The following is a 25,149-nucleotide window of genomic DNA, read 5'->3' on the forward strand; positions in this document are numbered from 1 at the left end:
GCGGCCGGCGAAAGGCCCGGGGCGCGCCCCGCGCGCCGCCCCCAGTTCCCCGGCAGCAGCGGCGGACAACCTCGAACACTAAGCTTCGCTAAAAAATTAAAAAAAAAAAAAAAAAAAAAAAAAAAGAGCATGTGGGATTCGAACCCAGGCTCTTGTAAAACATATAATGCGGCTACGTAATTGGTAACCGTGGCTAGCCAGGCTATTACTTAAAAGTCGGGCAAAAAAAAGATACGTATTTCGTGAAAAAGATGGAAGTGGGGATCTGGAAGAACACGTGAAAATTCCACTCATTTTTGGGGATGCACCCAATAAAAACGCCCCAGAGCTGCGCACGGACGAACTTCCTATTTCGAAAAATGGCCAGGCAAAAAGATCGTCTGACAATATCCCTCGTAAACTCGGGCAAAAAAATTCGACACAATAACCCTTCGTAAACTCAGGGCATATGCATTCCCCTTCGCCATATCATGAGACTCTAACTCTTAGCTAAATCACGAACGATGTATTTCCGCGAATACACAGAAGAAAAGCATCATGTCCACTTTAATGCGACGTTGAAGCTTTACGGAGACGTTACGAGCCGCTTCTCCTCCGACTGTATAATGTAACTCGTTTCCGATATACTAATACGACGAATGTGCTCACCCGGATATCACTACGAGTGAGCGACAATCTGTGTATATGGGCAGTCTCCTGTGATGCAGCTACCGTGAACTAAGCTCTCAGGTTACGATAGCGACGTACCGAACTGTGTCAGTTCACAGATATACAATAGGGCCATTCCGAATCGCGGAAGTCCACCCTAGGAGTGGCCAATATTTCTACTGTCGCACCTCTCTTGACTAGTCCTTTCTAATATATAACAGGATAATATACATGTCGAAGTGTCGTATCAAACTAAAGAAATATGATCACATGGGAACTGTAATCGTATAGTCTGGTTCTGGGATACTCGATCATTATCTATATTTCCAAGCGTGACGCCGTCATTCTTACCCTCTAACCTCCTCAGACTCCTCTATCTGGCTGGCGAGACCTCCTTGGAAAATAGTTTGTGACAGTCTCCTGACCCACGAGAGACTTGAAGTATCAGATACCACTTAGTTATCGAGGGTAGCTATCCGTTGGGATAGCCGTGGTACTTAGGCCTCAATCAAGCATCGCTCAAGATATCAGCAGGGCGAACGAAGCCATGTCATACTACTTGTTATGATATATGAGTGTTTTATTATCCTATGCAAATTGTAACGAGTAACTGACACTTTGCTACATTCGGTTACAGTTGATATAGTATGTCTGACCACTGTTACTAGATACTATTAGGGGAGTGATGATAGGTTTAGATTGAGGTCTTAGATTATATTAACCTGACGTTTTATACGCTTACGTTGAGACTGGTGAACACAGGTGGTAAGGCTGGATTGATTGGTATCAAACATCCCCTTAGCTCGGCAGTAAGATACGCCATAATCTTAGTTGATATTGCTCATTGACGTTGCAGTTTTTAGTTTGCAATGCCAGTTCATAATCAGCGTGAGATCACAAAGGTTGAATATCATTGGGCGATCAAGCCCTGTATGCATAAGCCATCTCATCCCATTCCGCGCATAAGCTGTAGCTGATTGAAGAAATAGTCATCGTATGCCAATTAAAAGGGGTATTCCATTTGATAGGACGTGTCGTTGAGCTAATGTAAGTGACGCGCATTTTGATATCATGAGTTAAACCTCCTGCCTGTGCAAAACATTCCTATTATTGCCCATTGGCATTCCATGCTATATCAGCTTGCTACTGATTATGCCACATGCCTATTATTTAGTATCGGTAGCTGTGAACCATAGATACGGCCGCCAATCTCGATAGAACAAATGCTAGCTGCGCAGATATCTCAGCTTCACCGGACTTTGAAGCAACCCGGCATGATTTCTCAGTTGCACTACATAAGCCCCAATATGTTGTCTCGCATGCGAGATTGATGGCGCTTAGTTTGACCATGTGGCTGGTCGAGAAGCATAACGCGCACCTGTAGAGTGCGGGAGGCTCAGAAAGACTTCGGTATTTAAGATTACCTATAGCTAAAAATACAATTCACCGTAGTTTTATATCGTATCGACACGATCGTGCAGTATGCAGTGGCTTAGTGCCGGGACCCTCTGCTCATATCCTTTCCGTCATGAGTCTTGGCCTGCGATGATTGTACTTCGATGTCAACTATCGCCTACCCCGTTCGACGATTCCTAGTCTATAAGAATAGGAATATTAGCTAATATACAACCCGAGCTGGACAGGCAAGTACCCGGGGTTGAGGTTGAGATTGGAATGGTGTGCTGCAGCACGTGTAAGTCAAGGAACCTGACGCCAACACCCAACGGTGGGAGAGGACCAAGATAAGCGCGCATACAGCGTAGTAGCGAGCAAGAGAAGCTGTCGAACTGATTCCTAAGGTGGAAGGTAGAATATGACAAGTGGACATGTGATGTTGCATATTTATCTGTCGAGTTTAGCGGTATTTTTGCTCATGTCGGTAGACGGGAGATATCAAATGAGTCTACGTCACGGCGCCTAAGTTGTAGGCCAAGCTCGGGACTAATACGGAATAATACCACTTATATCAAGTCCAATATAGAGGCTTGTAGGTTGGATGCAGACCTTACGAGCTTACTCTATTTAGATCTCGAGGATCTAAACATGTTTAGGTAGGATACTAGAGTCCTAGTCCTAGTCCTAGTTGTCAGGGTCCTAGTTGGGCAGTATCGTATTGGGCATCCCGGCCAAGGTCAACAATCCCCCCCAACTTTTTCCCCATCGACAATCCCCCGCGATCTCAGCCAATCCCAGTGCCGGGGCTAGACGACTTACACCTTTAGCTTATGACCGAACTACCCGTCACCCCGGACCCGCCCCCTGACCGCCTCGTGGAGTCGTGTGGGGAAGAGGATTACTTCCGTGTGTGGGGTCAGCGTTACTCTCTTTGTTGGCTTGAACAATGACCAACATCGAAGATATACATGATTTACGGATATAGCTTAGTAGGTACTTGTACGATACGTAGTACGATCACATATTGGGTATACCAAAGAGTCGCAAATAAAAGGCAGGCAAACGGCCGCTGAGGGGAAAAGCTACCTAGGTACCTAACAAAGCTGCAGCAAGGAATGCAAGTAGGATACGCTAATTTTTGGAGAAAGCGCCTTATATGCCGGTACGACGCCGGTACGACCCCGTGATGCGACCAACATAGCCTTATCAACTACAAACCCTGTACGCGCCCAACCTCGAGGAAAGCGCAAGAGACACGCAGGAGACATAATGCAGGTATACATACAATCATGCAATGGAAGTAAGGTTCCTGCATATCATCCACCATGGGGGGAATCTACGCGATTCCCCTTTGTCCCCGGTGGACTTTGTTACATGTACTGGACTGATCAGTCCTTCCATCCGGGGCGGATGAGAGAATGAGAGGTATCTAACATATAATATACGTGCGTTTCATTCTTTTCTTTTTACTCCCGTGTGCATTTTATTATATAGAGGCTTCTTTTTGGCTGCGTAAAGATTCCTTGTCTGTCCTGCGTCTCCTTTAGATCCCCTTAAGACCGCTCATGTCATCTCGAGCACTTCTATACAGATGGCTGCTTCGCTTATAGGAAAGGCGGTTACCACCTTTCTTCTAATCGCACCTAGCTTCGGGCTACCTCACGATTCACCCATAGATAATTACTTGAAGAGCAGAGACAAGTCAAGCCGTAAGGTGGTTCCTTCTGTCATCAACTTGAAGCTGATCTATGACTAGTCGTGCAGCCGATACATCAGTCTTTCCCCCTCGGTGCTATTAAGCCGCGAGGATGGTTCAAAGACCAATTACAATTAGAGGCTCACGGACTTGCCGGTAACTTGTTCGATTTCTACCGCTTCGTCCACGACTCTATGTGGATAGGCGGCTCAACAGAATATTCCGTGCTTAACGAGGCATCTCCATATTGGTTCAACGGCCTCGTACCTCTTGCCTTCGGATTGGACGATCCGAGGCTTAAGGGACAAGTTTACTCCTATATGGATTATGTCCTTGACCACCAGCAGGAGGACGGCTGGCTCGGGCCTGAGACTACTCCCGAATCCCGAGGCTTATGGGCACGCTGCTACTTTCTGTTAGGGTTGATGGTATGTCCTGGCTGGGACGGCCTACTGTTCCAAGTGCCTCTCAGGAGCAGCCCGGCTAATTATCGTAGCAATACGCCCAAGCAGACCCTTCTCAAGAAGATAGAATTGTGGATGCCATGCATCGATACGTCCAAATTGCTCACAGCATGCTAAAAGACGGCTTCAGCGGGCTGATACAGAAGGATGGCCAAGATTTCGACGGGGATGGGTTCGGTGCCATGCGAGCTCACGAGATGCACATCCCGCTGCAATGGCTTTACGAGCAGCATCCTCGAAACAACTCGCAGATAATATGGGAAACCATGGAGCTGATGATCGAAGGAAGCGCCGAAGCCAGTAGCGATTGGAGGACTTTTTGGGTCAAGGGAGTATACCCAGAAGTCACATATACTCCTAGAAACGAACCCTTTAAAGACCTATTCAACCACGGTGTTAATATGGCGGAAGGTATAGCTCAAGTACAATATTAACGTCTGAGTAGAGGCTGACTGATACGATTAGGCCTTCGATACCCATTATCGATATACCGAATGACGCACGACGAAGCATTGAAGACGCAGACTAGAACTGCGGTAGATTTGTTAGCGCAATATCACAAGTCTTTAGCCGGAACGATCATCGGCGATGAATTCATTACAGATCTCAACCCGATAAGAGGGGCAGAACTCTGCACTGCTGCAGAGATGACATTCTCCATGGCGTATATTTACCAGTATCTTGGCGATAACGACTTGGCAGACTGGGCAGAGCAAGTTGCGTTCAATGCTGTGCCCGGATCGATTTTCCCAGATTGGTGGTCACACCAATATGTACAGCAGGAAAATCAGGTGAGTTGACGACCCCGGAGTCTTAGATATAGACTAATTATGGCTCTGTAGCCGTGGTCGCGTACTCTATCGGCGAACCCCGACATGTGGGTAAATGTTGGAGTTCGCGGTAACGTGTTTGGCTTGGAACCCAACTACGTTAGTTTTATTTCCTACTGTTTAAAGCGATAGCTGCTAACCCTTTGATAGCCCTGCTGCACGGTTAATCATCCTCAGGCGTATCCCAAGTTTCTTGCCAATTCTTTTACGCTTACCGATGGAGGAATTGCTCACGTTCTGCTTATCCCTGGAAGCATCAGTACCTCGTTGGGTCGTAATCGAGTAACCATCCAGGCCGACACTAACTATCCCTTCGGCATGGGTATCAAATACTCGATCACGGCAGCATCTGATTTTACGTTCTACGTTCGAATTCCAGGCTGGGCAGACAGATCGAGTACCATCGTGGGACCTTCCGGCAAGTCGAGTCAGATTTCCCCATCGGATAAGGGGCTGCAGAAGATTGAAGTCAGCAAAGGTTTCAGCTTTATCAATGTTAACCTCGAGACGGAGCCGCGCGTAGTCACGAGGCCCAACAATACCGCGGCAATATACTACGGATCGCTGCTCTATAGTCTCCACATCGATGCTAACGTATCGGATGTACCGGTGGTCGCGTTCGGCGGCGACGCGATACCAAGTACGAGCACTACATATCATACGCACGACCATGTTATCGAGCCTACGAGCATATGGAATATTGCTATCGATCCGTCGCAGATAAAGGTGGTGCGAGCGGACGTGTCGACCTTGGCGGACCCGATCTGGGACCTTGGTGCGCCCCCGGTTGAACTTCGCGTGGCCGCTGTTGAGATAGACTGGCCTCTCGAATTCGACACCGCGGCAGATCCTCCTCTCGAGCCGAAGATTACCGGAAAACCTTTCAGCGCGCGCTTCGTGCCGTTCGGAAGCGCCAAGATACATATGGCGCATCTCCCCGTTGTCGAACTGGCCAAGGTAGACTTATCGAGCTGATAGAGACATTTTAGATGGATAGATATAGTTTAGGCGATAACGGTAGAACATAAGAGCTTAGACTAGTAGTTAATAGTCCTGTATACAATGGTATTAACACGGACCGCAGATTTAATTGTGCAACCGCCTTCCTTACATTGCACGGCACCTTGTCAACTTGATTACTCTAGCAAATGTCATATCACGACAGAAGGATCACAAAGTATGGAATATAACGACAAAACAAGTATTTTTAATTTTTTTTTCCCCCACCATCATGACAATGGTGAAAATAGGGGCAAGGGGTAAGGGGTAAGAGGCTAGGGCTTAGCAACTTATTGTCCCCAATACATAGCGGATTAAGAAAACAATTTTTTTTCTTCTTTTTCCATTGCTTAGTTAGATTAGGTACTTCCGTATAACCCTCGAAGGTTGCCAACACTTTCCAAAATCAATCTCTTACGCGTACCTAATCTCTGCCCATATTATCAGTTATTATCAGTATTCGTAGGTCGAGCCACCACCCCAGCCGTGCGATCGATCAGCTTAGGGGATCTTGAATAGCAGCGGGCTCGCGTCCCGTGTATACTGGCGACGCCCGATATCTAGGCGTCGTGGTCACTCTTTGGCGGCTTGCCGGTAGGAAGCTTGTACTTGTGTCCGTCGAGGCTGTCGCCGTCGCGGATGTTGTGGCGGCCGTAGCTCTTGGCCCAATGGTGGATGGCGATGTCGCCGCCCTGGTTCTCGGCGCAGTAGGCGTCGAGCTCGCGCATGGCTTCGATGAGCTCCTCGCGGCAGGTGGGGTTGATGCCGCCGGACGAGCAGGCGCTGACGACAACGTTGCCCCAGAGAAGAGACTTGCAGCTCTCCTTGGGGATCCAGCCCTCGTCGGGTCCCGACTCGATCCAGTCGAGGAACTTGGCGTAGGCGCGCAGGTACTCGGAGCGGCGGATCACGCGGGAGCGGCAGAGGGTCTTGCGCGTGGGGAACTGGGGCACGCATTGGCCGGGGGGGCGGCGCTCGGCGAGGGCGGCGGCGACTACCTCGGTGTTGTTGTTGTTGTTGCCGGTGGTGTTGAGGGCGGTGACGCCGTCCCAGTCGCGCACGGCGTTGCCGAAGTCGAGGCTGCCCTCGACCATGGGGATGGTGTACACTGTTGTTAGGAGAGGGGGTCAGCGTCTAGATTATCTGTCGATTAAGGGGTATTTGGGATCGGCTTACTTCCGTTGGTGAGGTCCATGTATGAGTTGACGGGGTAGGCGGCGTTGGCAGCGCCAAGGACACCGGCGGCACTAAGAAGGACTTGAGTGAACTTCATTGTCGATGATGATGGTGTCGACGAGAGTCGAGAGGTTTGGGTTTGTTGCTTTTTTTGTTTTTTTTTTTTGTTTGTTTGAAGGTAAGACTGTGAAGGTGAAGGTAAGAGTATGAAGGGGAAGAAATGTTTGGCACGAGAAGAAAATGAATCTGCGATGAGAGCAAGGGAAGGGGGACATATATACTCACGATCTGGGTACTCATCATCGATGATACCATCTACATCGCCCAACAGGATCAAAAATCGAAACAACGCAACTAGACCAACGACCGCTATTGTTTCATGGGCTCGGACGAGTTATACTACAAACATACATCTCGGCGTAGAAGAGCCGGTCTCACGATAAAGTCATTACGAATTGGCTTCGCATATTAACATTCAAGTATATTAGGAACTATGGACATATCGTCATATCTGTGCTTAGCCTCGACGGCGGTCGTACGTATCTTACAAAGTGAGTCATCTCATGAGTGCTTTGGCCTCGCGAATAAAACTATTCATAGGCCAGGGGTTCAACTAAACTTTAGTTCCTGATTTCGGGGGTATCGCTGCTCAGCCGGCTTACTTCACCATCGCTCTCCGACGCTTCACTGTCCTCTTTCTCTTCCTCTTCCTCTTCGTCCTCGTACGCGAGCCAGTGATCGAGAAGGTCGATTCGAAACTCGTCCGCCCGGATGCGCTTGTCCTTAAGCTGGTTCTCGAGCCGGATCTGCCGGTGCTTGATATTCGGTCGGACAGCAACGGCACCAGTGTGCGTGACGCGCACGAGATGAGTGGCGCTGGAATCGTATGTACGAACTCTGTTAAATTTTTTCTTCTCCTCTCGAGTGAGGCTATCAATGGCCATGATAGCTCTCCAGTTGGAGTTCAAACTAATACACAACTCCGGACAGTCCTCCCAGAGCAGCTCAGCTAAGTCGTTACCACCAATATTACCCCATCGCCTGATCTCGCTCAAGATGAGGCGGTGGAGCATCAGGAAGATGGGCCCGTGGCCATCCTTTGGGATACCGGTGGTGTTTAGGAGGGCCCTTTCGCACCTGAGACAGTCGCACGAGAAGATTTGGAGATAGGCGTGCACCATCTCGTGCATGAGCTGGCCTATAATGTCATTAAGCTCGTAGATGGTGTCACCACGGCCGGTGTTAAGCAAGATGCGTACGTATCTACCACTCTCGTCTTCCGCGACCGTGGTGGTTTCTCCACGGATATCTGCCTCGAGCTGCAACGGATCCTCACCGACCACGTCAAAGCCAGTCTCGATCGTGACGTAGCGTCCAAGCAGCCCGAAGAAGAAGAAATCGTCAAGCTGTTGGGCCCAGAACTTGACGTCGTTGTCTACGTACTCATACGACTCCCTAGGCCCAAGCTTCCTCCCGTAGAACGGACTCTGTAACACATACTTGGCGCAGAAGTTCTCGCGCGCTGCGGTCTGGCGCGGGTTTAATTCAAAATCCTGTCGGTTGTAGAAGGCCCTGATAGTAGCGTTTAGAATTTCGCGAGGCCTGTATGCGCGTCTGTGGAGCGTGATGCGGTAGTAAGGATCGAAAGGGGCATAGTTAGGATAATTGAAGTGATACACATTCCTACCGTGTCCGTCCCTGAAGGGCTCGATGGGGATTCCGCCTCGGGTAATAGTAGACATGGTTGGTGCTCTGTTGAAGGGAAATCAAATAATCACTTGATAGACCTAAATAGAGATTCCTGATGGATTACGAGTATGATTATCCGCAGCTTGGATGCTGGAGTCTACAGTTACTGATCAGGAGCATACATAAATAGCTTCTCGATCGCACAGAACAGTTATTCTGTCGTATAACAATAACTACACTACACTGCAGTTGTCGGTTTATTGTGTAAGTCCGGCTGTGTACAGTTGCTTTGAGCAGCTAGTAAATCCCAGCACAGCTTAGCTGTTATGTATCATAATTACTGATACGCATCGGGCTTAAAGAAATTGTTTCTGGCGGTGAGGCCAACGCTGATACCCCTCAAATGCGAACGAAACCACCTAATTCGAGCGTATGCGTATGGTGGCTTCAGCCTTGACAACGGGGCAATAATTTCCCTGTCTTCTGAATGCGGCGCTTGGAGGGGGTGACTCAACATATATTAGCAGAGGCCAAAGCGATCGCAACAACTATTTTGGCCTCTAACGTTCTGCCGCTATGGCCGCTATGGTAAGCCGAAATCCTCGTCATTAGTACCTAACTTCTATTTTTGATTACGAAAACTCCGCTGGTGGAATCGCCCCTTAACCAATTCTCACAATATACCCTTAGCCTCCTGAACGCCTAACTACCGAACACATGTCTTGTGACTAGATAGGCGGCCCCTCGCGGCTTTTTGGTCTGGCCTCTTTCTTGCTCAAGAAACTCCTTCGCAGACCACCATTCCCGCTTCTCGAACTTGGACTCGGGCTGTTGTTTTCTATACTGGACTCCGCAAAGGTGCTCTTCAAGACCACTGCTCCGGTACCGACCTTGATCTCCTTTTCGCCGCTGCCGCTTTCGTCCACGAAATATAACGCTTCGCCCAAGTCGTCATCGCTCCCAAAGGTGTGGTGGTTTTTGACCTCGATACGGAACTGGGCATCGGCGGTACACGTGTGCTTGAATGTCTCGTCGAACCGTACCGTCCCCGGAGCTTCGTGATGCTTCGTCTTGCCGATAGTCCTCTCCTTGGGAGTGAGCTGTTTGATCAGGACGTAAATGTCTGCCGACTCTGGGAACCCTGATGCGGAGACCACAGTGAAAGTAGCGGTACCAGCGCCGGCGGTACCCGGGGCCAGACTGTAGATAGAGACGCCGCCCATGCTAGAATTACGCCCGTGCGTCTTCGAGCCGTCGTTGGGCGTCACAGGACGGGCGGCGTCGCCATCGACACTCAAGCCCGTGGCCCGCCTGAGACCGGAGCCAGCTGCGGGAGCATCTGGTCCATTCGTCACGATCGTGGGAATCTCGGAGTTGCTTGGTATCAAGACTAAGCCGTTACCTTCCTCGTCCTTCTTGCCTCGAAAGCCGCGCTTGATAAAACTCGCACCCTTACCAACGCCGTGGCCCACTGCGCCGGCTACTGCGACGCCACCTTTAACCGGAGCACCGACAACACCGGTCACAATCCTGCCGGGACCACCGAACGTACCCGCAAATGTGCTGGTGCCTAGTCGAGTGCGTGTGACGTAGTCAGGCCTGAAGAGCAGTCGCAGTCTAACCGAACCGGACTTTCCATCGAGTAGCAGCTTGAGCTCCTGCGCCTTAAACGGATCGAGCTGCTCAAGATTGATATCGGTCCCGCCTAAGAAATCGGGCTTGTCTGCGAAGTCGTAATCATAGACTTTGCAAGTGAACTTGGCGGCGGTCCGCGATGGTATGGCAACCTCGAAGAATTCGTTCCACACGGGGTTGAGAGTCTTCTTCTGCGTCTTGGTCTTGAACACATCCTGTCCGTTCAGCTCAAACTTGCAGTAGGGATCACTCTTGCCGTTCGAGTCGGCGGCAGGTAGATCTGTCGCATCCAATACATCGACACGGAGATTGCCCATGTTGTTGATGCTCTCGCTGGGATCTAGGTGCATCTTGACGGGGATGTATTTCAAGCTGACCTTGATCGTGGCCGCTCTGTTCTCTTCATCCTTGAGCCTTAAAACCGTTGGGTTATTCTGGAACTGTTAGCAACGCATTGCAATTTCTGCGGATAGTAGCAACTTACCAGACATTGCTTGAGGGTATCTAGAGTATTGCCTGTTAGGCGAGCTACCGTGTGATCCTCATCACGTTCTTCGCCTGGCTTCTCGCGTTTTTCTCTCACCTTGAGAGTCAGCCGCGAGAAGTCTAGTTCACGGATAAAGCAGTCGCCAATCTCATCGAATTTGAAAACTTTACTTTTGGCCGTGCCCGAGATGTAGCTAGGGTATAGCATGTCGTCGACGTATATTTCAAGATGCGTTCCGCTCTTTGGCATTTCTCCTTCGAGCAGTTTGAAGATGAGGAACCCAGATTCGTATTTGAGCAGCTCTTCCGGAGTAAGGTGAACCTTGGGGCGCTCCCGTGGCGCTTCGCGAGACTTTTGTTCCGACGTAGTTGATCTGGGAGAAACCGGGGATTTGGGAACGGTTGGAGTGGTTGGCGTAGTCGGGACGCTTTCTTTCCTCTCGAGGGCGGAAATCTTTCCGGCGTCTGAGGATCGGGGAACGTCGAGAGACGGCTTTGGAGCTTCGGAGCTTGTTTCCTTTTCGTTTTCGTTTTCCTTCTCCTTCTCCTTCTCCTCTTCTTCCTCGGGGTCTGCAACATTTATGCACGGATAAAACGAGACGGTATAGGTAAGCGTTCCCTTTGCGATGCCCTTTCCATGTAGCCGGAGTCCGCTCTCTTGTACCTTTTTCGCATCGTGGACGAGATACTCGCCATTATCATCTTCCGAAATGTAGTCGCCTGCAAAGACCTCAACCAAACCCAAGCTACGGTCCTTGCCCATCTTCTCGGCGTCCATGACTTCGAGCGTTAGACGATCCCTCGACGAATGCATCGGCACATAAATGACCTCATCCCATTCGGGCTTCAGGGTGTTACGGTGGGTTACCGTTCGACCTTTCTCGATACCGGAGAGGAGCACGCGGACGTAAGGATCCGATTTACCCATAGTCTCGAAATTCCGTAGGTCGCGGGCGCTCTTGAAATGGAGACGCATTACGCCGATGGGGGTTTGGTAGCCTCCGGTACCTGCTAGCACGCCAGATAGGGCGACAGGTTTCCATTGCGCAGTCAGCTTCGCTCGTCCGCTCTTGACCCCTGATAAATTGTACCAGTCGTGCCCCTTTTCCATCATCTCCAACATATCGTCAAGCTTGATTTGGTACGTGCCAATCAACTGGTCGCCAGCAATATCGCGGTCGTCCTTGAGAGCAAGACCCAATTTGGCATTCTTTCGGTCCGTGATAAGAATCTCTTTGGAACCGTTATCCCAGACGGGATTGTTGGTGCGCTTGAGCGTTTTGGTGTGGTGAACTTCTTTACCGTTGAGCAATAGAACAGCATACGGATTGAGCAAGCCAACTAAGCTCTTAGTGCCGTCAAGATCCTTCGCTTGCTCGACAGTGTATCGTAGAATACCCGTGTTAGATTCCGGTGGCGGTTCTACTACGCCGTCATGCTCCATAGCTTCCAGAACAGGGAAGAAACGGAAATCGGCGCTGACCACACCCCGGGCCTTGCCATGAGCGACGACTTCTAGACGTTCGTTTTCGTACACGCCAATCTCCTCTAGCCGCTCGAGCGGGAAAGAGGCAACACCGAGTTCCTTATCCTTGCGGAAATCATTATAGTCGTAAATGGTGAGATCGAGGGAGTCGTTAAAGGACGTAACGATAACATAGTGCGTTTCGTTCCATCTGGGGTTCGGAGTGTCCTTGACAACCTTGGTCTGAGCTAGGGGCGCCCTCTTGTTCAAGGTGAACACAGCATACGGGTCGGGGTTGCCAGCAAAGTTATCAGGGTTCTTGAGACCTTGCGCTCCGTGAAGCGTTACCGCGACCACGCCGATAGCTTGGTCGACGGGAGAGCCTGCGAGCAATTTGGCTACCTCGATCGGGAAGACGTTCGGGGCGTACATCATCGGGGCTAGGTTTCCGTGAATCTGCTCCTGGATAAAGCTTTCTAGGCCCGGAATAAAGTTGATGTCGAAACCGAAGGTTTCGCCACCGAGGGGCTTGCAAGCATAACCGAGCTCTGGGCGCTCGAGGAAGCACATCTCAATTTTCTCGATGTGAGGGAAAGGAAATTGGAGTTTAATCTTCAGGCGCATGATACCAGAGAAAGACATATTTTCTACGATGACGTCGAGACCTTTGCTAATCATCGCCTTGCCGATGCGGATTTCGAGGACTACCTTGGGATTAATCTTGTTGCGGACCTGCCGAGCCGTCATGTCCTCGTCGTCGTTTGGCGTGAAACTAAACTTCCAGTCCATCAGGATAATGTCGTCTTCCGCCTTGGGATAAGTCTTCACGTGCTCCATCCTGGGAGGTTTGGACCCGAGAGTAAAGGTCTTCAGGCGGAGACTGTCGAGAAAGGAAGGAGTCGCAGAGCTTAGCACTTGGTCGACGGAATTAATAACGGTCTGAGCGAGAACGGGCTGATAGATGGGCCAGAATTTGACCAGAAACGAGTTTATCCACTCGAGAGATTCGTGATCCGTTTCTAGCTTCTTCAGCGCCATCTCTCTGGTAATATCGTCGCGGAAATTTCTTCGCACTCGTCTGATCGATGTTCGATAGTACGTCGAGCAGCAGGCCATAACGATGATGACCCAAGCCAGCCCACCCCCAAGCAGGGCAACCAGCCACGAGGCGAGGCAGGCGAAGATAATCACTCCGGCATTATGGTACCATTCTATAGAACCGACCAACGTTAGCAACTCGCGCCCAGAGGACATCGGGATCGGGTAGACCAACCTCCAAAATACTGGTCGGGAAGCCTCTCTTCTAGCCAAGTAGAGTGATCCAATAGACTTTCGCCTTCCGTAACGCTATCGACAGGCCAACCGAACCGTTGAGTCCAACCAACTTTGGCAGCCAGGTCTTCCTCTTCTTCGGGGGTATTTCCATCTACGATCGGCCTACCCTCCTTGTCCTTGGGGATTTCAACGGCCCCAGCCTTCGAGGGAGTCGGGAGGTCGTAACTGGCCTTCGTGCCGTCGTCGACATCAGTAGCAAGAGCCACACCTTTCGGCTTTCGCGAACGGCGGGGATCGTTGGGTATAGCCTAAGTTAGCTCAATTAGCTGGCGTCTTCGACGGAAAGAAGCTTAGGGAACGCACAGCCCTAGCCTGAGCCCTCTTCTCTTCCGGACTCGCATCCGGATCGAATGTGAAAGCAGCCACGCCCGCATTTCTGCTCTCCTCGACTAGTTTCCTCTGGGCGTCATCCGCAGTAACATTGGATTCAGGATCACGAGAAGCCTCGAGAGCCCCTTGCTGCTTGAGCTCGCTAGCTTCCAGTTCGGTAGCCATATTGACGATCGAATGCTGCTATGGCAGCTGTTAGGGGGCTCAAACGCGGGGGGAGGATAAGTAGCCGACCGGCGTGTAACAGAGCATAGGGAGTCGCAGAGTAAAGCTAGGGGGGGCGGCAGATTCTGACGAGGAAATCGAGCTGAGCTAAATGAGCGTAGAACTGGTAACACAAAGGTACGTATATTTGGTATTAAGCCGTCCGCAGGAGGTGGGTAACGGTAGTGTAGCTAAAGGATAACTAGCGATTCCAAGTAGCTATTAGCGATGCATGTAAGTAAGGAGATGCAAGGGCAGCGGGTAAGCTAGCGATAATTCACGAGTCTGCTTCCAATTGCGGGCTGCCGTACCTTAAGAGTTGACGGAAAGGGGGAGAAGAAATGACAAATAAGGAGAGAAGAGGAAAAAGTAAAGGGCAACGGGGTCAAGAAGTAGTCAAAGTTGGCGATAGTCACGAAGATAAGCTTAGCAATTAAAGAAAAGCCACGCAGCGCCTCGTTTTCTCAAAGTTTATATGGGTACCAGGATTGGAAGTGATTGGAAGTTACGGGCTTGGCTACCTCACAGCTGTCTTCCCAGATGTTCCCAGATTCGTGGCCCCATGTGGCTCCAAACGACGTAATTTCGACAGGGATCTTATCGCCTAGCGCGTCGCTAGCTCGCCGAACCAAGCCAATGGGATTTGGCAATTTCAGGCAGCGCAACACGAATGTAGAATAGCTTTCCTCCCTACAACACCTGAGATACAGGGTTGGCTATTTACACATCTTTAATATTTTTAATACCTATGTAAAATGCAGCTTTCCCAATATTAGGTTGACTGACAGACTGTCAAACCTTACTTGTGAATCGTTCAGTTCAATGCTGTCCGACGATACTCGACCGTGCTCAAGAATTGCCAACATCATATATCGACATCGTATCTAGACCGAAGCAGAATATGCTAGCTATGTAATTGCTAGCCAGTCCGTACCGTACCATCCTGCCATATTATCGCTCCGAGTTGGACGATCGTCGCATCGATCTGCCCCGGGGACTTGAAAGTTCCAGCTGATCCCTCCCAGTTTGACTCAAAGACGGCGCTGCAGCTACGGATAGCAACAATAATAGCATCGCTGTTCCCGAACGCTTTCTAATCCTTGGAACGGCTAGCAGATCAGGATAAGCGGCACCGCCACCACCGGCCAACGCCAACCTACATCGATAACCGCAGCCATAGATGCAGAAAGCTCTTTTCTTACCATAGACGTGTCGGTATCCGCGCCACGGGCCGCTCAAACGGCGTTTCAGCGTGCGGGGACTGGTCACCGCTCGAATTTTCTATAATAGCTCTAAAGTTTATTTCGGTGCCGAAGAGAGTCATTTCTATATGCGCATTTGCATGTATTGCATAGTTCCTCGTTCGTCAGTTCATTTTATTATAGAAGCGTCATACAAACGAGATGGCGTAGTAGTACCTAGGTCCTACGCATGCGCGAGACGTTCTGGAGTAGTATTGCACGCCGGGTGATCCGTACGCGACGCTCCCACGGCAAACCCCAGCCGGTTCGTTGTTTCTTAGGGCGCCGAATAACCGGCCGTTTTTTTACAGACAAGTGCTACACGTGGAACATGTGTGTATTCGAAGCATATAAGATGGCAATGCTACCCGAATGAGAGTGGGGTATAGTCATACCATGATCTAATCATTACAAGGCAATCCCGCTAAGCTTGTGTGAATCAGCTTCAGCGTCTGTATCGAGTAGACGAAAGAGTTGACTTGATCAAGTTTTACCGAGTTCTTCTCGATACGAAGCGGCCCGCTGCACTAAAATAAGCACGATGCCGAAAACCTGTCAGGATTCCAAAGTCAATCAAGGCTAAGGTCACATCAAATTGATACTTCTGGTTTTATTAACATGTCGACCTATATTACATGTAATAATTCGCAACAAATTGGCGGGGCAGCTCACGGGCTGTCTTCTTATCAGTGTCCCGCACGCCTTGGTTCAATTAGTACATCGCAATATCAGGGAATGACGATCGCATTGGCGTCAATGTCGCTTGGCCAAGGAACCCAATTATAGAATTGGTCTCAAGGAATTCGTTGATATCGTCGCCGTACAAGCAAGTTACTAGCTTGTAACCTCAGTCCAATGACACCATTCCAATACGAACTTTACTACGCACGTATTCATTCCAACTACGGTATAATTTGAGTTCACCTTGTTCACTAGAGTCAATCTAAAGAGGCCAATTCGGGGTGGAACCAGCGTCAAGTAAACATTATAGACATGGAAGAATACACTTTATATTTTTAAAGAGGGAATGGAATAAACAGAAAGCTTTTACCCTAAGCGAAATAGCCAAGTAAATGTCGAAGGCTTTTTTATGCTCAAGCCAATAGAGATGACAATAGCCTCAAGATTATTATACTTAATTCCAGCTAAAAGGGGTGTACTCAATAGGAAGTACCTAGGTAGCTATCACTGTATATCATGTAAGGCGCAACGACCGAAGCGTGCGATGAAGCGTGCTAAGAAGTGCTACTATATCACTACCCCCGAGTGTTGATGAGGAGAGAGTGATAGAGGCCGTGACGAAGGCAGGTACGAATAATATTATGAGGGGTCTCTTAAACTACAGCAGCAGGACCTTCAGCTTAGACTCTTATAACAATACGGCTACAAGTCGGCTCTCGCTATATTCAGCTATTTCGCCCGTTTATACTTGAAATACATTTTATCATCATCTTAACTTTCCTTGATTTCGTGTACAACACTTGGGCGGTATTATCGGGGCGATTGGCGAAGTAGACGAAGATGGAGGAGCCGAATACCAATAGTCTCCTTCTTAACTTATTACCAGTCGAATTAATCACCGAAATATCGAAATTCATGCTACCGGTCGATCGAGCTGTATGTTCTTTGGCATGCCGCTCGCTACGTTCCATCTTTGGCAACTCATCTGTACGCAACCTTTCTACGGCGCAGTACCTTAGATACCTCGTAAGAGTCGCTCGCGATCTTCCGGACCAGTGGGTATGCGAAGCTTGTTTCAAGCTACACCCCATCTCTCAAGACGATACGCCTCTAACCCCGTGGAAAATGACGTGTCCCTTGCGTTGGGATCGGTGGTGCCATGAGGTGTACGGCCAGCAATCCCGGCTCGATAACCGTTACTTCTCTGTCGACCATCGTCACATCCAGCTCGCGCTCAAGTACACACGTCTGCGAGATCCTAGGTACCAACTTTACCTCAACAAGTTGTTAGCGGAGCATCGTGACCTCGAATTCCCTACCCACCCATACCCGTACAGCCGACAGAACGTACTCAAAGTTAAGTACGTCGCTACTCCTAGGGTCGTAAGGGATCGCTATGGAAATCTCAGGTACATGCTGCGGTCTGTTTGGGACTTCCGAAAAGATTCCATGGATATATCGTTGGTAACGGTGGGAGACATCAAGCTATGCCCACATCTAGCTCTACTGGGCGATATGAGACGGATGAGAGTTCACGAATTAGACCGCTTGCAAGTGGTTAAGCATGATATCTTACTCAACGAGAGAGAAACATACCCAGCTGCCTGTCACGTCTGCGCTACCGACTTCTATGTTCTCATATACAAGGACCACATCATGGTACACACGTGGCAGGATATGGGGACTAAGGGTTCTCCAGGTACGTAGAATGGAGCAACCCTTTACCAAAAACCCTGACATGTTTCGAGAGCTAGGATTTCCCGACCTAGCCGAGGGAGGAGCTATTACTAACGCGTTACCAAAGGAGATAAAGCTTGGAGGTTGCACGTCTCGGACTCTCGTTTTGGTAGCCCACCCTTCGGTGGCCGTTGGCCCATGTTCCAAAAGCCCGGAAGCATTCGAGCACTATACAATCGAGCGAAGCCCTTAGGAGTCGACGATGACTTTCGTCCAACTAGACGGTCGACGAACCCGTAGCGATCTATGTTCTTACCTCATTTAGAGCAAGCGAGAGAAGTAAAGTTACCTAACCTAAGCGAATAAAGGTATTCTGTACTTTCAAAGCATCGTGGAATTATTGGTCTTTAGTGGTTTAAGATAAGTAACCGGCAATTCTTTTGGCCCTGTTATTCAGGGGAAAATATGTAAACCTAGCGTCCAGGGAGGAAACCTAGGCTTTCCCAAGTATTGGGTAGGCTAAATGGAGGATGGCAAAATTAAAATAAATGCCTCGTTTATAGACGATGAAAAAAAGGGGCTGGAGGAAAGTAACCGATAATATGAGGTGCTTGTGATGTCCATGAAACAACCTGGGTAAAGTTGATGCGATTCAAGGACAACCACGCCCTACGAATAATGGGCGACTTTGAAGTGTTTATCCCCGGTCGTTAAGCTATAACTACCTACCCTTGGAAGACCCAACTTGATTTAGATTTCTAGCGCCGAAGCCCTACGTTAAGGGACACCGGGAGAAAGAGTACCAGTCCTAGAGCACCCATAAGGTAATAGTTTCCGTTAAGAACTGCTTCAGCGCTCAAGTCTTCCGCTCCGCCAACTCTTGGATCCCCGTCTTCGTCTCCGTGTGCTCCGTTCTTAGTTGCCGATGTTTAATGAAAACGCTCGCCACCACCGCAAGGGCGGACACACTGGTGTATAGTATGAACATGTTCCTTATACTCCACGAAAAGGCATCCAGAACCGCCTGGCGCTGAGCTGCATCTTGGATGGACTGGACGATCTCGACATTTGCTGCTGCTTGATCGCCGGATAGAGCCTCTAGAATAGACCCGCTGAGACCAGCCGCCGCAAGGGACGATTGGCGATTGGCCATACTGTTCTGGAATACCACACCGCCGACAACGATGGATAAGGACGTCGCTAAGTTGCGGATGAAGCCTAAGGCCGACGTAGCTGACGCAGTATCAGCTTGGCTGACGGTGTTTTGGATGGCGATCATGGGTGCTTGGAATAGAAGCGCAGTGCCGATGCCATTGATGATTTGGTATCCGATGATTTCCCCGAGAGATGTGTCCGGCCGGAAATTGATATACAGCCCCGTCCCTAACGTCATGAACGTTGCTCCGGCCCATATGATTTCCCTGTAGCGGCCCGTGCGATGGATCAAGACGCCGACCAATACGTCCACAGCTGATTCCGTTATCATCATCGGCAGTATTAGAAGACCGCTACGAACAGGTGATGCTTGCTTTGCACTTTGGAAATATAACGGTAGATAATACTCTGCGCCGATAGCGACCATGCTATGTGCAAAGGCAAGAAGGAAGGTCGCGATATTAGACCAATCCTTGAATATTTCTAGCGGAATCAGGGGATACTTGGCTAAGCGCTGCTCGCTTAGGATGAAGAAGCCGATCATCACAGTTCCAAATACGATCAAGCAGATGACCTTCGGACTGTCCCACGGGAAGATCGCGCCACCGAAGTCTAGTCCGAGGAGAAGTAGGAGAGTAACTCCCAAAATGGAGAAGGTGCCGAACCAGTCAATAGCCACCAGGCCGTCGCGCAGCTTGGTATGAGGATCGTAGACATCCAAGAAGAGCAGCAAGAGCAAGAACGAAGCGCCACAGACCGGCAGATTAATCCAGAAGCACCAGCGCCAACTCACGAGCTGGGTAAACGCCCCTCCAACCAGCGGCCCGGCGCATCCGGCGAGCGCCCACATCACGCCGAGGAAGCCCAGATACAAGGCTCGGCTCCGCATGTCGAAGAGGTCCGAGATGGTAATAGTCACCAATTGGAGCAGCCCTCCGCCAGCGGCGCCCTGCAGCGCTCGAGCGGCAATTAGCATCTGCATGTTTGTGCTTAACGCCGCGATGATGCTAGCGACGGTGAAGACGCCGACGGCTCCTAAGAGAGCAGGTTTGCGGCCCCAGATGTCGCTGCATTTTGCCCAGATCGGCCCCGCCGCCACGTTGGCTAGCACATACGCGCCGCCGATCCAGACGTAGCCGGAAGCGGAGCGCAGGGCGGCAGAGATTGAGGGGATGGATGTTGCCACGATGGTCTGGTCTAATGCCGCGACAAAAAGGGTGAGCTGGAAATATCGTTAGTAACAGTTGCGCGCCCATTCTTTGGAATAGAGGTATATACGTAGAGCGCGACTAAGAGGGTGTAGGTACGCAGCTTCGTGCGGACTTTCGGAGGTTCGAGTACATCGAGCGACTCTATGTTCTGTTCATTGATAGGAGCCGGCTCTGCTGGACCGCCAGCATTTATACCGACAGGCTTAACATGCGTGATATCGTCCATTGTGTACTCAATATACCCAAATATGCTCGATAGAAGTTGAGATTTCGTGTAAAAAGGAAAAAGAGAGGTGAACTTGTAGTGTAAACAAATGTTGATCCATTGACCAATCACCGCTCAATTGGAACGTCCTGTGCCGCTCAAAAGCCATGCCACCCACGCCCTTTCAAAACTCGTCATCACGCCTTTTACGATATCGGCACTGATGTTGTCTTGACCACCACACTACGGCGATCGACACTTACTAAATCGTATGGGTTGTAAGTTTTCGATACCGTGGATAAGAGAGGAACTAAAAAGTAATCTACGGGATTAAAAAAGAAAGAAAAAAGGTATTGCCCTGAGTGAGATTTGAACTCACGACCTTTAGATCTCCCAAACTGTGTTTAGAACCGCATGAGACTAACGTTCTAACCAACTGAACTATCAAGGCTTATGTTACAAGGCTTTTGTTACAAGGCTTTTGTCTTTAGAACTGGGAACCTGGGCCCCAGAACCGAGACGATGTTGCTTGAAAAAGATACTTATCACTCAAAAGAAATAGCGCCTGGTTTTACCGATAACAACAAGAGCATTTTGCAAAGCTAGGAGTCATCATTGAAGTTGTTGGGATTATGGGAACATATTTGTTATAGCACAAGGAATGAAGGCATCGTGTGCAGTCTCACAATGAACCCGACACCCCTGCCGGAAGATTTCATGGAGGATTCAAATATTTATATATTATGCAAGAGGCCCGAGCCCCGAAAGCAAATATTGTCTATGTGCAAATCTTAAGGAACGTGCTTCGCTAACCCAAATGCAAGAATAACCCATTGACATTATACCCTTCCGTTTACCTTAGGCTAGAGTCGGACTCATATATGCGCGTCTTGCTCCAATCGATTAACCTCCAAATTAGGCGGTGGGGTTGGCGTAGCAGAGGACATAGCCAAAGTCGACAGAGTTGGTGCTGATGGATGCGTTCACCGAGCTGGTGAAGGCAGCGCTGCCCCGCTGGACTCCGAACTGGTCATTGTAGCGCTGGCAGGTGATGTCGGCCACACCAATGGCGGGCCGGCCCGGGGCCGGAGGTGCGGTGATGTAGACGCTCTCGATTGCCAGGCCGGTGATCGGCAGGTTCTCCTGGTGGCCGAGAGTCGCGAGGTCGACAGCGACTCGCTTCTCGGACCACTCACCGCTGATGGGGCGGTTAATTGCAACTAGGTTGACCTTGGCGAAGGGGGGTTCCTTGGGGAGAGCCGCGGCGGAGGAGACGAGGGCGGCAGCAATGGTAGCAACGGTAAAGGACTTCATTTTGATAGATGTAATATGGTAAAGTTGAGGAAGTGGATGAAGTTGTGGATGTTGATGAAGCTACAGATGTTAATGATTATGAAATTTAAACAGCAGACAAACTTCTATTTATCTTTATCGAATTCTATAACTTCGCGATTCTTCGGCCGGGGACGTCATTTAGAACTCTGCAGTAAACATGCTAGCAAAAGATCTTGTTGAGGCGCAGTTGGAATCGCCGCCGCCAAGTTACCTTTTAGAGACTTCCATCGCATTCTCATTGGCCGAATATACGTCGCCAGGGTAATACGATGAGGCGTCGAGTCACCTCAGCCGCAGATCAGCAGCCATCAGCAGCCGCCTCGTACTGGTCGTATAACTTGTCATATTTTTAGTCCTAGATCCTGATCTATATCGGTAGAAGGATTAGTATAAGCAATCGCTGGCACGTTACATCTGTTGACATGATTCGAGCGTATTCAGATCCATGGCTTGGCTCTACCAACCGTAGAAACGGTCAATTCATAAGAGCCTAGATGTTACTCTACAGGGAATACCGCGTAGTCAGGAGTATGAATGGCTGAAGCATATATGCGAATAGCCCAACCGCAAAGGTTATAAGCTATTGTCGAATTAAAAAATAAATAAAAAATAATACATCAACTCGTATAATATTGGTTCGGGTGGTCCGTGCCATTGTGTAACAACTACAAGTGTATAGAGTGGGCTGACTGCAGCGTTACCAACTCGCCAACCTGCAGTTTAATAGCGTGGCCGAGAAGTGGCACTAGCTCACCACGTGGCTAGAAACCCGTGGTGCTGCTCGATTCATGGACAGGTTATTCAATCCATCATGCCTCGAGGGGGGCCATATTTACTCAGAGTATCGGTCTGTCTAAGGGAGGATCGAGGATGAGGTCCGAGGCTTTGTTAATGCTTCTTTGAAGCTCGCGCGTGCGAAGCGGAAGAGGCTAAGGGCTAGCAGTCCGAGTTGGATTCCGTTATAGTGCTGCTGTCTCCTAAGAAGTTGAAGATGCGGGCTTACATTTTCATCAGCCTGACATCACAATGCCATCTACCAAGTAGCATGCTGGATGCGCTACGTTTCAATCAGGACAAGATATCAACGAAAGGATTAACGTGAAGAGGACATTCTGATTACCGAGCTACCGTAAATATATTGATTCTATTCCCTAGTTAGGTACCTAAGTATGAAATGCCTCTTGCTCGTCTCATTACTGCTTCCCTTCTCGTCTGAACACCTAACCAACCCGTCCTCCTAAACAGTCTCTACTGCTACCTCTGCGCTTACTATATCCGCACCGCCAGTAGCCCTCCACCCGTCTTTTTGATTTCCATGCACAACCGAGAACAGTGGCACCTCTCCGTGTCGGGTATACACACCCGACTACGGTCTGTGCATATGTTGTTTATGCACACCCAAGTACCTGGTTGGTACCAGGGGTGATCCCCCGACGAGAATTCCAGCGTCTTTTGTACGGCTACGCCCTCGTGAGTGTCCGAGAGCCGAAGGATCGTCCCCATTACCACCTCCACCGTGGCTCCGTTGTCCATATCGGGGACTAGTATATTCATGAGGTCGAAGAGGGGATTGACCGCTTCGCCCCATGATTTGTCCCCGATATGGCGCCTCGTCCTCTTCTCCGGGCTGGAGGTGCGCACACGTTTTTGCGGTATGACATGTGAGAAATCAGATGAAACGGGGCGAAAAGCCTGAACAGGCTATCTCGAGCCATTTCAGTACCCGGCAATAGCGAAATGGACCCCTCTAAATTGAAGCATAAGATAATTTGTTAGGTTAGCCCATATGCTATCGGTGAGTTAATGCATACCTGTCAGAATTCTAGATGTCTCGTCTCGCTCCTCTTGTGTCGTATCTGCTTCACCGAAGAGTCTGTCTCAGGAGATGACTTTGTTTAAGTGTACCCGTTTTATCGAGAAGATCATTGTTATAGGCTATTTGTTGAAAGTGTATATGGGTCCATGTCTGAGGAGAAGGTAGGTAAAGATAGAGGATATCGTGGATAGAAAGGTGTCCGAGTGTTATAGAAAGACACAAGTTAATAGTAGTAGGTTAATAGTAGTGAGTTAATGGTAATAGATTAATGGTAGTTGGTTGGTAGTTGGTTGGTAGTTGGTTGGTAGTTGGTTGGTAGTTGGTTGGTAGTTGGTTGGTAGTTGGTAGGTCGTTGGTTGGTAGTTGGTTGGTAGTTGGTTGGTAGTTGGTTGGTAGTTGGTAGGTCGTTGGTAGGTAGTAGACAAGAAAATTTGAGATTTAGTTGTGCTGAAATAACATGTGGCCAAGAGATTCAACCTGTCAGGTGCAGTACGAGGTATCTTAGCAAGAGAGCGTACCTTCCAATAAGCCAGGCTTCCCCCTTCCGCTCAGTGAGAAGCAAGGTGTTACTTTGGTAGGTACACCTGAAGGTAGACGGGTCACTACCTCCTAAGATGCCTACAAGGTAGGATCTATTACACTATGTATATTTGAAGAGTGGAAAGCGCGATTGCCATACCGGCAGTACAAACCTTATTAGGAATTTGTAACGCCAAATGTCGACACGTGGTCGGGTTGTTGTTGCTTCCTGAATTTACAAGATGTATGCATTGACTCATCGATATCATACGCACCTACCTCATATACTGTCTTATGCGTTAATTACCTGAGGGGTCCATCTCGCTGTTGCCAGGTACTAAAATGTCTCGAGGTAGTAGTATACTCGCGTTACAAACCTTATCGAAGGTTTGACGCGTGGTCAGGTGGTTGTTGCCTTCTGAGGTATTGTTAGAATCCTAACAGATGGCTGAAATCAGATGCCCCATGACGGGAGTGTTACTAACATTCGTATCAGGATTCTAAATAAGACACCTAGAACAAAAGACATGTTCAATATGTATAGACTCAAACTCCCATAGTTACATTATGGTCTATTGACATTATGTCAGCAAACGTGTCAATGTGATTACCTAATCACAGGTCTTTAACACCATGTAAAGACCATGTCAACAGTTACATGTATCTTAGCAAACTAAGACCAGGTGCGAATTGCTTTCGTTCGTCTCGTTGTACCTTTTTAGCCATACCAATTTTTAACCAATTATACTTTTAACTTTTTTTACAAAATTTTGAATTATTAGTTTAAATTAAGAGCATTGATATCCGGGCTATGTCACCAAAATCTTAAATCACGTGATGCAGCCCCGCAGCCAATTAACCAATCAACTTACACGATTCCAATCTCCCAACCCATACACGTTCCTATCAACATAACCTCGCTTTTAATTCAAATAACTTTTCGACAACGACACTCGC

General features: G+C 49.2%; 8 protein-coding genes and 1 non-coding gene across 9 annotated transcripts; 2 read left to right on the plus strand and 7 right to left on the minus strand.

Moving 5' to 3' along the window:
* Nucleotides 1-2,071: 2,071 nt before the first annotated feature.
* On the minus strand, nucleotides 2,072-3,209 carry F4817DRAFT_355117 (uncharacterized protein). The gene is made up of 2 exons (XM_049305619.1): nucleotides 3,188-3,209; nucleotides 2,072-3,133 (listed from the first exon to the last, which is right to left on the minus strand). Exon 2 carries the CDS (start codon nucleotides 2,486-2,488, stop codon nucleotides 2,267-2,269), a length of 222 nt encoding a protein of 73 aa, XP_049153404.1. The 5' UTR covers nucleotides 2,489-3,133; nucleotides 3,188-3,209; the 3' UTR covers nucleotides 2,072-2,266.
* A 425-nt stretch (nucleotides 3,210-3,634) lies between these two features.
* F4817DRAFT_362885 (uncharacterized protein) lies at nucleotides 3,635-6,008 on the plus strand (the record flags this gene model as incomplete). Its single annotated transcript, XM_049306581.1, has 6 exons — nucleotides 3,635-3,752; nucleotides 3,800-4,167; nucleotides 4,236-4,614; nucleotides 4,669-4,994; nucleotides 5,046-5,132; nucleotides 5,184-6,008. 6 exons carry the CDS (start codon nucleotides 3,635-3,637, stop codon nucleotides 6,006-6,008), a joined length of 2,103 nt encoding a protein of 700 aa, XP_049153405.1.
* A 584-nt stretch (nucleotides 6,009-6,592) lies between these two features.
* Nucleotides 6,593-7,393, minus strand: F4817DRAFT_363808 (uncharacterized protein; the record flags this gene model as incomplete). The annotated part of the gene is made up of 2 exons (XM_049306680.1): nucleotides 7,209-7,393; nucleotides 6,593-7,140 (listed from the first exon to the last, which is right to left on the minus strand). The coding sequence occupies exons 1-2, from the start codon at nucleotides 7,303-7,305 to the stop codon at nucleotides 6,593-6,595; spliced, it is 645 nt and encodes a 214-aa protein (XP_049153406.1). The 5' UTR covers nucleotides 7,306-7,393.
* A 352-nt stretch (nucleotides 7,394-7,745) lies between these two features.
* On the minus strand, nucleotides 7,746-8,950 carry F4817DRAFT_363810 (uncharacterized protein; the record flags this gene model as incomplete). Its single annotated transcript, XM_049306681.1, has 1 exon — nucleotides 7,746-8,950. One exon carries the CDS (start codon nucleotides 8,948-8,950, stop codon nucleotides 7,829-7,831), a length of 1,122 nt encoding a protein of 373 aa, XP_049153407.1. The 3' UTR covers nucleotides 7,746-7,828.
* A 63-nt stretch (nucleotides 8,951-9,013) lies between these two features.
* On the minus strand, nucleotides 9,014-14,846 carry F4817DRAFT_355121 (tricalbin). Its single transcript, XM_049305620.1, has 5 exons — nucleotides 14,664-14,846; nucleotides 14,122-14,571; nucleotides 13,757-14,066; nucleotides 11,017-13,694; nucleotides 9,014-10,966 (listed from the first exon to the last, which is right to left on the minus strand). Exons 2-5 carry the CDS (start codon nucleotides 14,311-14,313, stop codon nucleotides 9,626-9,628), a joined length of 4,521 nt encoding a protein of 1,506 aa, XP_049153408.1. The 5' UTR covers nucleotides 14,314-14,571; nucleotides 14,664-14,846; the 3' UTR covers nucleotides 9,014-9,625.
* Nucleotides 14,847-16,990: 2,144 nt separating this feature from the next.
* F4817DRAFT_40766 (uncharacterized protein) lies at nucleotides 16,991-18,529 on the plus strand. Its single transcript, XM_049307422.1, has 2 exons — nucleotides 16,991-17,973; nucleotides 18,079-18,529. Exons 1-2 carry the CDS (start codon nucleotides 17,115-17,117, stop codon nucleotides 18,249-18,251), a joined length of 1,032 nt encoding a protein of 343 aa, XP_049153409.1. The 5' UTR covers nucleotides 16,991-17,114; the 3' UTR covers nucleotides 18,252-18,529.
* Nucleotides 18,395-20,629, minus strand: F4817DRAFT_40759 (MFS general substrate transporter). The gene is made up of 2 exons (XM_049307421.1): nucleotides 20,385-20,629; nucleotides 18,395-20,328 (listed from the first exon to the last, which is right to left on the minus strand). The coding sequence occupies exons 1-2, from the start codon at nucleotides 20,541-20,543 to the stop codon at nucleotides 18,808-18,810; spliced, it is 1,680 nt and encodes a 559-aa protein (XP_049153410.1). The 5' UTR covers nucleotides 20,544-20,629; the 3' UTR covers nucleotides 18,395-18,807.
* Nucleotides 20,630-20,876: 247 nt separating this feature from the next.
* On the minus strand, nucleotides 20,877-20,973 carry F4817DRAFT_t165. The gene has a single exon. It is a non-coding gene; the product is annotated as a tRNA-Met (tRNA).
* Nucleotides 20,974-21,437: 464 nt separating this feature from the next.
* F4817DRAFT_321589 (uncharacterized protein) lies at nucleotides 21,438-21,836 on the minus strand (the record flags this gene model as incomplete). Its single annotated transcript, XM_049301300.1, has 1 exon — nucleotides 21,438-21,836. One exon carries the CDS (start codon nucleotides 21,834-21,836, stop codon nucleotides 21,438-21,440), a length of 399 nt encoding a protein of 132 aa, XP_049153411.1.
* Nucleotides 21,837-25,149: the final 3,313 nt, after the last annotated feature.

The sequence above is a fragment of the Daldinia loculata genome (assembly GCF_022478755.1).
Source record: "Daldinia loculata strain CBS 113971 unplaced genomic scaffold F4817scaffold_128, whole genome shotgun sequence".
Classification (NCBI taxonomy): Eukaryota; Fungi; Ascomycota; class Sordariomycetes; order Xylariales; family Hypoxylaceae; genus Daldinia; species Daldinia loculata.

Bases quoted from the DNA above. Each gene is read 5' to 3' on its own strand.
- F4817DRAFT_40766 (XM_049307422.1), top strand. From the start codon at position 17,115: ATGGAGGAGCCGAATACCAATAGTCTCCTTCTTAACTTATTACCAGTC. The intron at 17,974-18,078 runs GTACGTAGAATG...GCGTTACCAAAG, and splicing joins GGGGACTAAGGGTTCTCCAG to GAGATAAAGCTTGGAGGTTG.
- F4817DRAFT_40759 (XM_049307421.1), bottom strand. From the start codon at position 20,543: ATGGACGATATCACGCATGTTAAGCCTGTCGGTATAAATGCTGGCGGT. The intron at 20,329-20,384 runs GTATATACCTCT...CGATATTTCCAG, and splicing joins CCCTCTTAGTCGCGCTCTAC to CTCACCCTTTTTGTCGCGGC.
- F4817DRAFT_355121 (XM_049305620.1), bottom strand. From the start codon at position 14,313: ATGGCTACCGAACTGGAAGCTAGCGAGCTCAAGCAGCAAGGGGCTCTC. The intron at 14,067-14,121 runs GTGCGTTCCCTA...GAGCTAACTTAG, and splicing joins AGAGGGCTCAGGCTAGGGCT to GCTATACCCAACGATCCCCG. The intron at 13,695-13,756 runs GTTGGTCTACCC...TCGGTTCTATAG, and splicing joins TCCCGACCAGTATTTTGGAG to AATGGTACCATAATGCCGGA.
- F4817DRAFT_355117 (XM_049305619.1), bottom strand. From the start codon at position 2,488: ATGCAACATCACATGTCCACTTGTCATATTCTACCTTCCACCTTAGGA.